The sequence below is a fragment of the Emydura macquarii genome, unplaced genomic scaffold, assembly GCF_026122565.2.
Source record: "Emydura macquarii macquarii isolate MOO-44397 ecotype Brisbane River unplaced genomic scaffold, CSIRO-AGI_Emac_v2 contig_1119, whole genome shotgun sequence".
NCBI classification, from domain to species: Eukaryota; Metazoa; Chordata; order Testudines; family Chelidae; genus Emydura; species Emydura macquarii.
The window spans coordinates 19,898,714-19,914,899 of record NW_027131256.1 but is presented as its reverse complement, the minus strand read 5'-3'; the positions used below and the strand labels follow the sequence as shown (position 1 = coordinate 19,914,899).

Genomic DNA, 16,186 nt, shown 5'->3' with positions numbered 1-16,186 from the left:
CTCATGCTGAGCAGATTTATGTTATATAAAAAAGTTAATACAACATCGTTATTGTATCATCATCACCATCCACATATATTACAGTCCGTTTGAGAAGGTTCCATCTAATTACTCCAGTTGTCCTCTCCCAAATTTTTAATCCTATGAACTACTGTAAAAACATCACTTACAATACAAATTGCTGCCTGCTGTATTGGAACAAATATTTTCTCAGTAGCTGAAGTGTAATTCAGTATAATACTGCCAGTATAAATAATACCACTGGAACTTCTTGGTTGTAACTAGGCAATTCCTATCCTAAAGTGCTTACTGAATGCACAACTCCAACTAAAACAACCCGAAAAATGGGAAAGCAGGTGGAGATGTTTAGAAATGGAGTGGAAAGAAGTCATCTTTGTATTTCCTTTCATGGCACAATTTCTTTAGTCTTCTGATGCACTAGGCTAGTTCAATTTGTTCTGAAAACTGCCCATGCCAATTGCAAAACAATTGTGTTCTTTGGTAGAAGAAATGGGTATTTACATCCATACAGAAAGCAAATACAAAAATAGCCATTGGTAAAGTGCTTTCCACAGGAAAAACACAATGTAAATGTTAAGTTACAATGGGGAAACAAAGAAATGCCGTTTACTCATATAGACAGTCTGCATGCATTGGCTCGGAAGCTTATCCGTTTTTGATGATGCTGAACATATTGTAAATTTTCAAAGGGCCACAGAGAGACTTTGTTCACAAACCGATTACATGTATGATTAATAAATAATATTATTTAAATAAATTATTATTTAAATAAATAAATAATGACAATGACATATTTCATCTTCACAGAGCTCTCCAAACATCAGCTGACTAATCTTCACAGAACCCTTTTGAAGTGAGTATCTTCCAAATGGGGAAAGTGACAGACATTTCTTAGTACAGTCAGTTTCTTTAGTGTAGACGCACCATTTGCAGGAAGTCTTATGGTTGTTTGCGAACATCCAGGTAAACGAGGTTTTATCCACAAGAACATTCAATGAAAGTAAAAATGTCACTAATACTTGTGAAAATATGTATCTGTTTGAGTGTGTACTCCAGAAGTATTCACATAGTGATTCTGAAAACTTTGTGAGTTTGGGAATTAACCAGTCAAGAAGCAGAAATAACACTGTGTGATGACTTAGATCACAATGACCAATCACACTGCAATCCATATTTTTAGCATCTGTTGCTACATCAATCAGTATGAAGAAATCAGACATCCTTTAATTGTTGATGTAAGCTTCAAAACCACAAACCTCAAAGTCTGGAGAGTCACTCTGATCTTTAAAGACTTACAAGGGACACTAGTATATTTATATATGCACATAATATGCATGGAGAAGCATAAGATAGCTCATCACAGTAACGCATTTTTTAAAAAGCTCAAAATAAATACCATTGCAGATACCAGGTATCTTTGGAGTGATCACATGGAATTATTCATAAATTTAAATAAATATTGCTAACTATGCTTAATGTTGGGTGAAGTCAGGTTTTATATTAACATATGAACTAATAGCAAGTCAGATTAAGGAATTTGAGAATCTCTCTTTTTTTTTTTTTTTTTTTTTAAATTCATAGCCAAATGAAAGGGGGAAAGAGGCTTAAAGGACAGATTTAAGTTTTGCTCTTTAATCCTTATGAAATATATTTCTTATCTGTTTATATTTGTCAGTTGAAAAGCTTTTTTCCTACCTAACCAGTCTGGATGTGCTCTACACTAATCAACAGCTCATGATCATCTGTAGATTTCACAAGTGGCTTTGATTTTTTTAATTGGTCACCTTACAACAAACTGGCATAACAGGACTGAATGGCACACAAAAAAACCCAAATTAGTCCTTTCACCCCTATTATTATTATTATTTAATGTATTATAGTTTACTATTTTATTTATTCAGCATCAAGGAGTTTGCTAATATAATCCAATTATATTCTTTCAAAAGGGCCAAAATTAGTGCTAGTTTATGGAGTTATAAATTTTTGTGATATGGACACCTATAGATTTGAAAAAGGACTGAGACTACTCATAGTAGTTGGATTTAAACTGGTAATTTAGAGGTGAAAGGCTCTATTATTCCCATTACCAATCCCCCAAACCACCTAGTCATCTTATTCATCTTTGTTATGGTCTTTCTTACGTGTGTCTATCTTATGCCCAATATTACTTTCCACCCACATTAATGATAGAGCACAGGGCAGCTGAAGTCCCTTAGCTCAGTTTATTCCTGATTATACTATTCTGTATGCTATAGGTATTTAATTACTACTGTATAAGCTATAAATGGGCCGCAAGAAACTTTAGCAAGATCCATTTAATATTTTCTGGCATGCCTTCCATTTAATGTAAATAAAACTATGTTACTAGATATGTTACTAAATGTAAATAAAATTATTTCTAGGGTAATTAATATATTTAACAATGATTCTGAATGTTTGTCCAAGATAGTGGATAATTATTAGAATGGTTCAAGTCTCAGCTTTGGAAACAGAGAAATGTGGCTTATAATTTATATTGATTTCTGTACAGAAAACCCCAAAACAGATCAAAACTGGGTTTTCTGTCTTATTTAATGTATGAATCCAATTATTAACCAGTTCCTTATAACTAGTGGCTTATTATCTATTGTGAATTGTTACAATATAGTTTCCAGATTGGTTTGGGCAGAGAAAGAGGAACAATTTCACCGAGAGTTAGATTTATTTTTAAGATGGTGACTGTTAGAAATGTCTCAGGGGGTTGGAATAAGTCATGGTGAGATGTGTTAGGCCTACTCTAGATAGGGAAAACAAACCATGGCTGAAATTGTGTTATTCTGCCATGAGGCTAGACCACAACCAGCGAACATGTGTAAAAGGTATGTTAACCTGTGTCTACAATAGGGGCAAAGTTGTGGTTGTCATTTTATTAGCTAACATCTGTTAGGTCTTGGTTGATACCATGTTAGCTCTTTTACCAATCTAGGCAAGGTTTTAGTGGACGGAGGTGATCTAAGTTGTGTGGTAAAATGTATTTACCCCATGAACATCGCCTCCAGTATACTATGTGGTAAATATATGTGGAGGTGCTCTCCAAGTGATAAAATGCAGAACCATGGGATACATTTTAGAATGCCATGGTTTTACAGTGTGATAACTCCTGAGCCTGCAGGGCCAAGGAATGGGAGTTTTGTTACATTCAGAATGGGAAAATTCCTCCCCTTTCAAGTCCCACCCAGCCTTCCCTTCTAGCCAAGGAATGGCGTGAGAGATTGGTCTGTAAAATCCTGACATTATTCTGTATAGAAAAGCTGTTTTCTGTTATTTGTAAACATTCAGAAAATGTTTTATCTCCCTCTCACACCTTGTTCAAATGGACTGACTCATAATAATTAAGGCCTCGATTCAGCTAAGTATTTAAGCACATTCTTAATTGTAAGCCTCTGCTTAAATCCCTCCAGATTCAGCAAAGCACTTAAGTACATGCCAGTAAAAAACAGCTTTCAGGATTGGGACCTATGCCTGAACAGGAGGAGGGATACAAAAGCATGGTTCCAATGAAATATTTTTAAAACTCTCTAAAACAGTTCTAGGATAGTTTTCTGTAACATATACAGAATAAATGAAGCTGTGCTGTAAAGTTTTTGGCCCCAATCCTGTAAATATATGCCTAACTTGAAGCACAAGCGTTGTCCAATGACAGACAATGGGAATAACTGCATGCTTTGAAGTTAAGCACACAAGTGTTTGCAGGCTTGAGACCTCTATCATCAGCCCATTGCATAACTTACTAGTTCAGTGGTTTCCAACCCTTTCAGTTCAAGGGCCACAAATATAATTTTTACAACCCTGAAGGGCCACCAGTCTCCTCCAGCAACCCCATTTCCCCCCACTGCAGCCAGAGGGAAGGAGTTTAGTGAGGAGGATCTCCTGGGCCCCTGGCTGCAGCAGGGAAACTGAGCTCCACCTCTGTCCCTATGCAGTGGCTCCCTTCTGCAGCTGGGGATGGGAGATCAGTGATCCCCTTCCTCTGGCTCCAGCAGGGACCCAGCGCCTAGGGACCCAGGTGATGCACTTTGCTGTGCTCCCTGCTACAGTCAAGAGGAGGGGAGCGCTGATCTCTCCTCCCGTTGGCTGCCGTAAGGAGCCTGCACAAGCAATGTGCTCTGCCCGGGTGCTTAGGCTGTGGATCCCTTCTGCAGCCAGTGGGAGGGGAGCCGCGGGCCACTCTGAAAGACCCCAGAGGCCACTTTTGGCCTGTGGGCCAGCCGTAGGTTGGGAACTTCTGCACTACTGGCGTCTTCTTTACTTGCGATTTGTCACTGATCTTGACTGTCACTTGATCTGAGATGCTTGTGATGTGTGTTGTCCTCAAAACTCGAATGTGACCATGTGAAAAAAAACTTATTTAAAAAAAAAAAGAGGAAGTTTATAGACCTCACGGGTGCAGAGAAAAGATTGTCATGTGACCTGTCAAAAGCCTAAATCCTCCTCTCCCCCCAAGAAGGCCCCTAAAGAGCCCCCTCCCCCCGTTATTGTTTTTAAAAGTCGGGTGATCGTGGGGGGAACCTGCCTCCCGACTGTCGAACAGGCGGAGCTGACGCACTGTGCGCGACGGTAAACTCCTGCCCACAAAACCTTTCTGTCGGATCAACCCACCCCAGCCTCCAGCAGAGAGCGCGCTTGGGAAACAAACTGCACCGCGCGCCGCTCCGCGCTGTTGTGTTGAAATCCAGCCACGGAGGGCGAGCTAGGATAACTCACAGCGAGCGGGCCCTGCAGAGATCCCCCCTTCCCTGTCTTGGAGGGGGGGAATCGGAAGGAAAATCGGATCCACCCCGCAGCACCAGCAGCTGGAGGGGAGGAGCCGGAGGGAGCCCATGTGACGGCCACAAGGCGGAGGGAGGCCCAGCCCGCCCCAGCCCCGGAGAGGGGATCGGGGAGGAGGAGAAGCGCAGCCGCCCGCCCACGTGTCCCGTGCCCAGCCCACGGGGACGCCAGCCCTCAGTCCGTCCCACGCGCTGCTGGGCGGGCAGCCGGCCGGGTAAGTGCGCCAGGGCGCCGCTCCAGCCGCGGCTCGGGCGGCCACGTGGCGAACACCCAGTCCCCGCGGCGGGCAAGGGCCGCAGCTGCCGGCGGGGGCCGGGTGCCCGCCTGGGCGGGAGAGAACCGCCCGCCTCTAGTGCTAGCTGCCCGCCCCTCGGCGCCGTCCCCCAGCCCTGTGGCCCCTCTGCAACCGGGGGGAGGTAGGCTCTCCTCCCCCAACACCGCCGCCCTCCTGCAAACCCACCCGGGTTGCAGCCCTTGGATAAGCTGTTGTCTTCCCCCCTCTCCGCCCATCCACTCTGCAGGGAGATGCTAGAGCTGCCCCCCATTTTTCCCCTGCTGTGTCATGCCACGCGGGGCCGGGCAGCTCCGGTTGCAACGGCGAGTGGGTGTCAAAAGCCCTTGTAATGCCCTTCTTTGTCGTCCCCCCTCGCCCTGTGGCACCGTGTAGTGGATGGGTGGAGGAGCAGCTCTTACCCACCTGGGCCCTGGGGAGATAAGGAGGGACACCTGGGGCGCAGGTGGGCTTGGCAGGAGGCGATTTTTAATTTTGGTGGAGAATATCGAGGTTTATTTTAAAGCATTTCCCCCCTCCCCCCATTTAACGTCACAGGTGTGCAAAGTTATGGGCTGTGTGCAGTTTTTAAATCATTTGTATCCCCTTAAATGTTCACAGTTGTGGGGAATTTGGGAGTGGGGGGAATATGCGAGACAGTAATTATTTAATGGCTGTAAATGTTGGGATTCAAAAAGTTAAAACTTTATAACCACTGACGCACACAGTCAATGTGGAAATACATGAAGTAAATGCCCTTAAATCAAACCCTGAGATGTTCTGCAGCAGCGTTTTTCTTACTCTGCCTATCTGTAAATTTTTATTATAATCTGTGGAAATTTGGGGTGTGTGTGTGTGTGTGTAGGGGGGGATCGATGTTTAGCTGCATTTATGGATAAAAACCTGATCTTTCTGAGCTTAGGCATAAAGTAGCAACTATTAAAATGTTCAGTTTAATGTTCAGTGGATAGAGAAGAGGGGAGTAATACTGATGAAGAATCCTCTCTATTAAAGTGCTTGGGCTGGGGAAGAGGCTTCATGCACTGTTAAACAACAAAACTATGTAGACTGCGTAATATCTTACATTGCTAGCACCTTTCATCCCTAAAGGGTCACAGAATACTTATGTACTTCATACATACGGCACTAAAGTCCCTCTTTGGCAGAAGGCGGTAGCCAGCTGGTGTGCAGTACAACAGTGTGGGGACATTTCAGAACATCTGTTTTGTTAAATTTCATCTGACACCCCCAATTCACATATTTGTGCATGGAACTCTGTTTGTCTGCCTGACAGAGCTGAAGGTCTGAGATGGCCCTGCTGAGATTTGATCCAGTATTTTCAAAAAGCCTGGGTGTTTCAAATACTGAGGGTGGGTTCTAAATTATATTTTGATTACAAAACTAGAATACCATATTAATTTCATATCACACATTAAGTAGATTAAAAACTGGCTAACTGATAGATACATTTAAAATGTAAATTGTAAATCATCACTGAAAGGGTGTGTTTCTAGTGGGGTCCCACAAGTATCAGTTTTTGACCCTATGCGATTTAACTTTTTTTTCAATGACCTGGTAGAAAATATAAAATCATCACTGATAAAGTTTGCAGATGACACAAAGTTGGGGGAGTCATAAATGGCAGAGAGGACAATCACTCACTGATACTGAGCGATCTGGATCGTTTGAGCAGGCACAAACACACTATATGTGATTTGATATGTCTGACTGCATACATCAAGGAACAAAGAATGTAGGCCAAACTTATAGGATAGGGGTCTCTATCATGGGAAGCAGTGTCTCTGAAAAAGATTTGGGGGTCATGGTGAATAATCAGCTGAACATAAGCTCCCAGTGCAATGATGTGGCCAAAAAAGCCAATGCAATCCTGGGATGCAGAAAAAGGGGAATCTCACATAGGAGTAGAGAGATTATTTTACCTCTATATTTGGCACTGGTATGACTGCTGCTAGAATACTGTGTCCAGTTCTGGTGCCCATAATTCAAGAAAGATGTTAGTGAATTGGAGAGGATTCAGAAAAGAGCCATGAGAATGAATAAAGGATTAGAAAACATGCCTTATAGTGATAGACCCAAGGAGAACAATCTATTTAGTTTAACAAAGAGAAGGTTAAGGGGTGACTTGATTAGAGTCTATAAGTAGCTACATGGGGAACAAATATTTAATAAAGGTCTCATCAGTCTAGGACGGAAAGGTATGACACAATCCAATGGCTGGAAGTTGAAGCTAGACAAATTCAGATTGGAAATAAGGTGCAAATTTTTAATGGTGAGAGTAATTAACCATTGGAACAATTTACTAAGGGTCATAGCGGAGTCTCCATCACTGACATTTTTTAAATCAGGACTGAATGTTTTTCTAAAAGATACACTCGAGGAATTCATTTGGGAAAGTTCTATGGCCTATGTTATACAGGTCAGACTTAATGATCACAATGGTCCCTTCTGGACTTAGAATATTAAGGCAATGTGAAAACCAAATTAAATATTGCAAAGCCAAATAAAGGGCGTTCTGAGTAATCCACAGCCTCTTTAAAGGAGATGTAATGCAATGACTTATAAATCCCAAAAATAGAATTTAATAAGCTGTGAATCAGAGCTGAGGCCTCTGAGAATTGCAAAATCCACATATTGTGAGTGTACATCTAATCGTTAATGCTACTTGCTGGATGGTGAGAAGTATGCTCTCCACAAACATTTTGAGAGACCGTGCAGTTAGTGGCTTGGAAGCAGACTGTGAGCAAGGAACTCTTGAATTCTGTTTGCAGCTGTGCCACTGGCTTGTCTTCTTGAATGAGTTCCTCAGTTTCTCTTAGTTTCCCATTCTGCAAAATATTAATATACCTACTTACTTCTCAGGGATATTGTGAGAGGTAGCAGCTGGAGGTGGTAGGACTTCAGAGTTGCTGTACATAAGCCGCTGTTTATTGTTCTCCTTTTCCCTGTTGCCCCCATGATTGCAGAGAGAACTGGAGTTACTCAGCACCTCTCATATTCAGGTCACTTCTAGTTGCCCAAATGTTTGTTTAGTAACCCAAGTTTTTGTACCCGGTTTGAAAATTTTGGCCTTAGATCTTTGTTTGGCTTCAATGTGTTAATTCTAAGCGGGCACATTTAAAACAATTGAATATAGCTGTTTGGGTTTGCATTTCTTGCTCACTTTAACAGTAAAGTTATATATACCGTTGTTCTCCAATCTTCTGTTAAATGAAATCCCTTTCTACAAATTATTTACTTTTGAAGTTTCTATTTAAAAACAGGTAAATGTGCCAAGAGTCTGGTGTGATTGGTATAGGTCTTATAAGTAGAGATATTTAAACTTGTTTACATTTGTGTTGTTTAGAAAAAGTCATTTTCCGTGTTTTTAGTTCTCCCTGGTACACTATTTGCTATCTTTCAGCCTTTTAGAAGTGTTGCTGCAAACTTCCACCTGTTGAAGCAACGTAATAACTTAACTTTGTTTTTACATAATGACATGCAAGCATATTGTCTACCTAGAAGAGCAAAATAAATTACTTTCAGCTGTACAATTACTAGTCCCTAATGAAAGGTTTGTGGTGACAGTATAAATCAAAAACTTGACTATTTTGCGCAAGATCAAAGTGCATCCTTATAATATATACAGTTACAGTGTGTAATTCTGTAGTGTCAACAGAAAGTCCTCAATGATTTTATAGTCGTAATGCTTTGGTAAGTCTGACACCAGTTAGATTCTTTGCAGTGTTTGATTCTTTGCAATATTTAAAGGACCTACAAAGTAAAACCATGGGTTTATTGTTTGTTTCTGCAACTTTTATAGTGTGTAAAGTAGCCTAAAAGATGTGGGGCTTTTTTATTTGTAATTCCATTTGGTGTTTGTACCTGAAATATCAGTCAAATCTGTGTTTTCCCCCTCCGCTTGGTTTTGCTGACATGAAAGTCTAAACACTCATTATTTTATTAGAGATTGAATACCCCTGACACTTGGCAAAGATAACACTTGAGATAAAGGACAGGTATTGAAGTTTAAATATGAATTAAAGAATTTTCAGTAATTTGACAAAAAAAAACTTCCTTTCTCACTTGGTCAGCTTTGTAGTCTCTTGTGATGTAAGTTCCACTAGCTGTTGGGTAGCCAGAGATTCTTCCAGAGAGGCAAGACTGGAATTCCTAATGTAAAACTGAAATATGGGAAAAAAACAAACAAAGATCTCTTGAAAAGAACTCTTTTCAGGCCTTAATATGTTATGAAGAGGCAAAATAGAGTGCAAGCCAATGTGGTTTTTGTTTTTGTTTTATCCAAATTTTGGTGATCTTCAGCCATCACCAATGAAATGAAAGGCCATAATTGTGCAAGTGGTTCCATGTGTATGGAACCCTGTACCCAGGCAGAGCCCTGTCATAGAGGTTGGGGTTCTAGGATTGGGGCCTACATGAGCGACAGCTACCAACCAGCAGAGGTCTTTGGGAATCACTAAGGGCTTGTGAGAGGAACTGAGGCACATGGTGCACGTGAACCTTCTCAAGGGGCTGATCTGGGCCTGTAATCCCTTTAGAATGTGATACTGATTTACTGTGTTGTTGTTCTTCGAGTGCTTGCTCATGTCCATTCAACTATAGGTGTGTACACGCCTCTGTGCATGGCTACTGGAAATTTTTTCCCCTTAGCAGATCTCATACGGCCGGCTCTGGCGCCCCCTGGAGCCCCGTGCACATTCCGCGGTATATGAGGCGCTGCTGGCCCTACGCCCCCTCAGTTCCTTCTGTACGTCCATGACGGTTGCTGGAACTGCCTGTGCTTGCATTGCAAGTGCTTAATTCCCCGTGTTTTGAACTTTAAGCATGATTTTTTTGTGTTTGTTAGTTAGCTTAATAACTGTTGGTGGTGGTAGTTAGAGACTTAGAGATAGTCTGGCTGAGACTTTACCAGGAGCGGGTATGCTCTGGTCTCATGGCTTCAAGCTGAGTGCTTCCAGCGGGAAGGCTTTCTCGCTAAGTGACCCCCACTGCCTGAAGCGCTGGGGGGAAGCTCTTCATAAGAAGAAGAACGGATCTGCAAGGCTTTCAGACCTCCAGAAAATCCGCCTGAAAGCTTTGCTCATGGAGACTCCGACTGGCTCCGAGCCAACCCACTCTGCTGCGGTACCCAGCGTGCCGTTGGTGCAGAGGGCATCATCGGCACTGACCCGACTCTGCACCACGAAGAGACGGAATCAGCGCTTGGAGCATGGATGCTCCCCCGCACTGTCTAAGCAGGTGGGGTTGAGCACTGATTCATACTGAGGTCAGATCATGGAGACCCACTGCCTGAGCCAGTGTCTCCAGCCAGGGAGTCTCCCCCGACTCTTGGGAGTTGGGGAGGACGTCGGGCGGCAAGAGCCTTGTTGGCCTTGCATATGCTGTTGCCACCCATATCTCCATGAGAAAGAAGGGGCTGGCATTACGGGGGAAGCCCATGTTGGGACCCCCTGAATGGCTCAGGAGAACCCCGGTATGGGGAGGAAGATCTCCTATAGACCGGTTTCCAAGGGTAGAGCAGAACTGCTCCCCTAGAAGTTATCCCAGGTTGCGGTCGCCGGACTGACCTGCATCGAAGCGGGGAGCGAAGTTGCCCGTCCGACATCGGTCTTGACCCCCTGGCACTGGATGAGGTCCACCCTAGGAGGCGGCACTGACCGCAGTCGCCTGATGCGCGCTGTTCCCCAGATGGAACTCGCCGTTCCCGCTCTCTGGCAGCGAAGAGTTCACCTGCAATGACGCAGCACTGGTCCCGGTCATCTGAGACAGACTTGGTACCGAGGAGTTCGCCTGGGCAGTGCCGAACCCAGATGCCGGAGACAGCCTCGGCACCGAGGCATTGCCCTGCACCGAGGCAGCGCAGAACCCGGTTGCCGGAGTTTGACTCGGTGCCGAGATGCATGCAGAGCGCAAAGTCCTCGGTACTGGGATGATGCTCTGGTCAGCCCTGCTCGCCGGAGCATTGTCCGCGCACCTGCTCCGGTCAAGGCACCCATGTTGAACCTGGTAGTCGACGTCATTGACGTTGAGGGGACGCTCTCCAGAGGGACGGAGCACCTGTGGATTGGGGCACCACTTCCCCCCCGGACTCGGTACTGCACAGTGAGAACTTTTGGCGCAGCCCCACCGTGGTCTTTTGACGGTGCCTTGGTGTCCACTTGGGGAGGTAGTCGCTGGGTGAGTCACCACCAACGAAAGGTGCCAGAGTCTTAGGCGCAGGTAGCCCCGGATGGCCTCAGAGGCAGTGATCACCCCAATGGTTGTATGGAGGCCTATGGAGTTTCCCAGGGTGGGACGGAACCACGGTCCATCAACTCCTCGGGAGTGCAGTCAATGCCTCGGGTACAGGGAAAGGGCTACCATTCGCCCTCGGACGACGACTCAGACCCACGGGCAGGGACTCCTGTGGGGACTGCCTGTCGTCGGAAAGAGATTCTGTGTCCTGCAGAGCCCTCCAATCCCCCTCCCCCCCCCCCCCGCCCTTGCCAAGTGAAGCACGCTCCCAAGCCCTGGTTGATTCTAGGGCACACTAGGAGCTGCTCAAGCAGTGACCTCCACCTTGGGGCTGGAGGCGAAGGAGCTAAAGGGGCATCAGACAGCCTCTTTAATGTACTAGCGGTGGGCCTCCACAGTGTGGGTAGCCATCCCAGTCTACGAAGGGGTACTCAGGATAGTGAGGGCCTTGTGGCAAACTCCCTCCTCCATAGCCTGGTATCGCAGTGAGCCAAGGAAAGTATTACGCCCCAGCCAAGGGGTTTGAATACTTGTTCACCACCTTGCCCCAGGTCCCTGGTGGTAGTTGCCACCAACCACAGGGATAGGCAGGGCAGCCAGGCTCTACTCCAGAGAACAAGGGGGCGATTATAAGCCAGTCTTGTTTGGAGAACATTTTTTTTATTCAATAGCAAGTCTATAGTTAGGTTGGCCTACCAGCAAGTATAAGGTGAGCCTTGGGGGACTCGGTGAGCAGCTTTGCTGAGGCTCTGCCCGGCAGCAGGCGCTGAACTTTTATACCATTGCGCAAGAGGGTACCGCAGGAGCTAGAGCAGCGCTCCAGACATCTTCAGTTGCTGCTGATTTGGTGGGCAGACCCATACCCCCTGCTGTCGACATGCTTAGATGTTAGTGGCTGCAGTCTCGGGCTATCCCAAAAGGTCCAGCAGTCCGTCCGGGGCCCTCCCTTGGATGAGTCAGCCTTGTCTTCGGTTCAGATGGATGTGAAGCTGCATGGTCTGAAGGTCTCCAAGACCATGCTCTGTTCCCTGGGCTGTTACACGCCATAGACCTTTAGGTGTCAGGCAGGTTCCTAGGGACAACAGCAGCAGAGGTATCAGCTACAGTCGTCTCATGACCTATGGGCAATGGGACAGAAACAGGGGGTCTAGGAGACACCATCCGCCCTGAGTTGCTCTTTAGGCCCTCAGTAAGGGTCATGTTGGCAATAGGGCAATCAGAAAAGGCCCTTTTTGATGGTGCACCTGAGGGCGGCGCCCTAGCCTCTACTTCCCTTCTTGTTCATGTGGGCCAAAACTGGGTTCTTTGTATATTTCGGTGGGCTATGCCCCCCAGTCATCTCCTCTCCTCCCCAACGACACCTCCTCCTTCCTCCCTCTCAATGGCAATTCCACATCCAAGATGTTGAGGCTGCTTCAGCCCGGAGCAGTGGAAAAGGTCCCTCAGGACATGGCGGAAGAGGTCCTACTCAAGGTACTTCCTTGTCCCCTAAAAAAAGGGGATTTAAGGACTGTGTCAGACCTATGTCGTGTCCACAAATACCGCAAGGGACTCAAGTCTTGCATGGTATCCCTAGCTCCTGTATTCCCACCTGGATACACGAGCCTGTTATGCTGCCCTGGATGTCAGGGATGCATATCTTCAACGCTCCCTTCACTTCATAGTGGTTGACTCCCACTAACGCTTTATGGCTTTACCCTTTGGCCTGTTCTCGGCCCCGAGGGTGTTTACCGAATGCCTGGCAGTGGTAACTGCGCACCTGAGGCAAAAGGGGGTGCAACATTTTCCCATACCTGGATGATTGGATAATCAGAGGGAGGTCCAGGTCTCAAGTCCAGAGCAGTGTGAGCCGTCATGCGCCTCTTGCGGCTGGTGGGTCCTGCTGGTAAACAAACAAAGTTCATGTTAACTCAGGTGCAGCCTATGGAATTCATCGCTGTGACCTGGTTGCTTCCCAGGCCAGACATTCTTGCCCCAGCTGCGCTGTGAGACAGCGTCCCTCAGGATGGCCCACCTGCACAAATGCCCTATGACAACAGCCAAGTGTTGCCGACAGCTGGTAGGTCACAGGGTGGCCTGCACCTATGTGGTGAAGCTAGCTAGCCTGACGCGTAGGCCACTTCAATCACGGCTAGCCTTGGTGTACAGTCCGAGCAGGTAACTTCTGGACCGGGAGGCTATGGGGACTGGCTGCGGCCTTCCTGAAGGCTCACCTAGCAGCCATATTGGCCTTCCATCAGTCGTTGGAGGCGGGATTGTTGTTCTCCCATCCGATGTCGGTTAGGTTCCTGAAAGGGGTGGGGAGGCTCTATTCGTAGGTCTGCGACCTGGTGCCTCCCTGGGATATCAACCTGGTCCTTTCACAGCCCACGGGGCCCCCTTTTGAACCCGCAGCGTCATGTCCTCTACTCCTGTCTTCCGGGAGGTCCTTCGGTGGTTATTGCCTCAGCAGTGAGGGTCTCCAGGATCAGGGTGCTGACCTCGGAGCTCCCCCCCGTACTGTATTCTGTAAAGATAAGGTTCAGTTGAGGCCGCACCTGGCCTTCCGGCCTAAGGTGGTTTCCCAGTTGCATTGTGACCAACACATATTCTCTATGGTTCGGAGGAGAAGAGAAGGTGGCACTCGCTAGATGTAAGACGGGCCCTGGCTTCTACATCAGGTGTACGAGGCTGTTTCGGAGAGCGTTGCAGCTCTTCATCGCAGCGGCTGACGGATGAGAGGTTCACCGGTCTCCGCCCGGCGCATTTTCCTTGTGAATAACTTCCTGCATCGAGTTCAGCTACGAGTAGATGAAGGTGCCACTTCTGGGTGCCACCACAGCTCACTTAATAGAGCTCAGGTTCCATCTACAGCTTACCTAGCGAAAGTGCCAGTGCAGGGCATCTGCAGAGCAGCTGCCAGGCTGGCGATACATGCCTTCGTGTCCCATCACACCTCTGTCCAACAGGCACGGGAAAATGCAGGCTTCAGCAGAGCTCTACGGCAGGCAGCTCACTGCTAACTCCGGCCCATCTCCAAGGTACTGCTTGTTAGTCACCTATAGTGGAATGGACATGAGCAAGCACTCAAAGAAGAAAACAAGGTTACTGACCAGTAACTGATGTTCTTTGAGATGTGTTGCTCATGTCCATTCCCCAACCCACCCCCTGTCCCCGCTGCTGGAGTTGGCGAAAAGAGGGGGCGTCGGTCCAGCAGTGCCTCATATACCATGGCATGTGTGTGGGGCTCCAGGGGGCGCGGGAGCCGGCCCTATGGGATTTGCTAAGGGGAAAAAAGTTCCGGTAGCTGTGCACGGAGGCGTGCACACACCTATAGTGGAATGTACATGAGCAACACATCTCGAAGAACAGCAGTTACTGGCAGGTAACCTTGTTTTTCTTTCTTTATCACCTTAAACAGGAACATGCCCAAGAAAGGAGGGAAACAAGCCGAAACAGGAAAGAAAATACATGTACCATGCAAACGAGCAAAGGTGGAAGCATCTTGCCCTCCTTCACCTATGAACTATGTCAGCCCAGACAGTGTCTTTGAAAGTTTGATCTTTCCTATCAAACAAGAGCAGTTCTTCAAGGAGTACTGGGAACAAAAGCCTTTGCTTATTCAGAGAGATGACCCTTCAGTAGCTGCTTACTACCAGTCTCTCTTCCAGCTAATGGATTTGAAGGAGCTATCCAGCCATGGCTTATACTATGGAAGAGACGTTAATATCTGCAGATGCGTGAATGGAAAAAAGAAGGTTTTAAATAAAGATGGCAAAGTGAACTATATGCAGCTGAAGAGAGACTTTGATCAGAAAAAAGCAACAATACAGTTTCACCAGCCTCAGAGATTTAAGGTTAGATCAGCTGTTGCTCACACATTGTGTCTCATGTCCTGCTTTATTAATAGTTTTTGTAAAATATAAAGACTGCCTATTACCTAGTTGCTGTGGTATTTGCCTCAGTCAGGCTGGATGCACAGTTACTTGTATCTTAATGAAATCAGGGGGAAAAATTGGTTTAAGCTGCTGGCCAGTAGACTGTCAACACAGCTACTTTATAAATGAACTATTGCTTTATGCACCATCTTTCCATGTAGTAGCAAGAGAGGTATCTAAAGGCTGATCCATGGCATAAAAAGTTTAGAACTCCTCCTTAAAATCTTGCTTTATCATCATTATAATTTAGGGAAAGATAAACACACGCAGTTAATTATTACCCACCTTTATTTTCTTCTTAAAGTTCACCACCCACCCATTCTTGTTTTTGTTTCAGTGTGCAAGTGCAGGTTTTAATACTGGTTCTTCTGAGGAAAGGCAAGGTGTAGAATAGAAGGAAATATTTCCAAAACACTCCACCTTCTTACAAACAAAACACACTAGTATTGAATTGCAGCATAGTTAGTAGCACACTGTCCATTTTAACAACTGCTCTCTCCTCTCTCTTTTGATTGCCTTTCTCTTACTTTTTAGTATTCACTGATTTAATCAGTGATCCTGGGAATGAGAGGATGGTGTCCACGTGCAGTTCTACAAAGGGATGACATGTCAGTACCTTAGGCTGGGTATTAGGCACAATTGTGCCAACGTGGAATTTCATTTTGCATTAGTCTCTTGGGAGGTGTACCCGTTAAAATTGTGCCCCAAATGTAGAATCTTAGGCCATATTTTATTTCACTGTAGTCTTGGGGCTCAGTGTCTTATGTGTCTTGGCATTTGAAGATGGAGTGGATACTGCAGTCGAGCGTTAGTTGAATGCACATAAATTGATAGCACTCCTTTGCCTCCTTGTATAAGCAGGCAGGCATTTTCAGTTTCAGGCTAGCTATTGATTCTGGAACCAGATATGGGTGTA

The 16,186-nt window shown here is 45.9% G+C and overlaps 1 protein-coding gene across 2 annotated transcripts in view; it reads left to right on the top strand.

Moving 5' to 3' along the window:
* Nucleotides 1–4,612: 4,612 nt before the first annotated feature.
* RIOX2 (ribosomal oxygenase 2) overlaps nucleotides 4,613–16,186 on the top strand; it is a 33,304-nt gene continuing 21,730 nt past the window's right edge. Inside the window, exons 1-2 of one of the 2 annotated variants that reach the window (XM_067546264.1) lie at nucleotides 4,613–5,044; nucleotides 14,754–15,189. In XM_067546264.1, the coding sequence (XP_067402365.1) occupies nucleotides 14,758–15,189 (432 nt within the window). In that variant the 5' untranslated portion in view covers nucleotides 4,613–5,044; nucleotides 14,754–14,757. The remainder of the gene's footprint in view (nucleotides 5,045–14,753; nucleotides 15,190–16,186) is intronic. The other variant, XM_067546263.1, reaches the window with a different exon arrangement.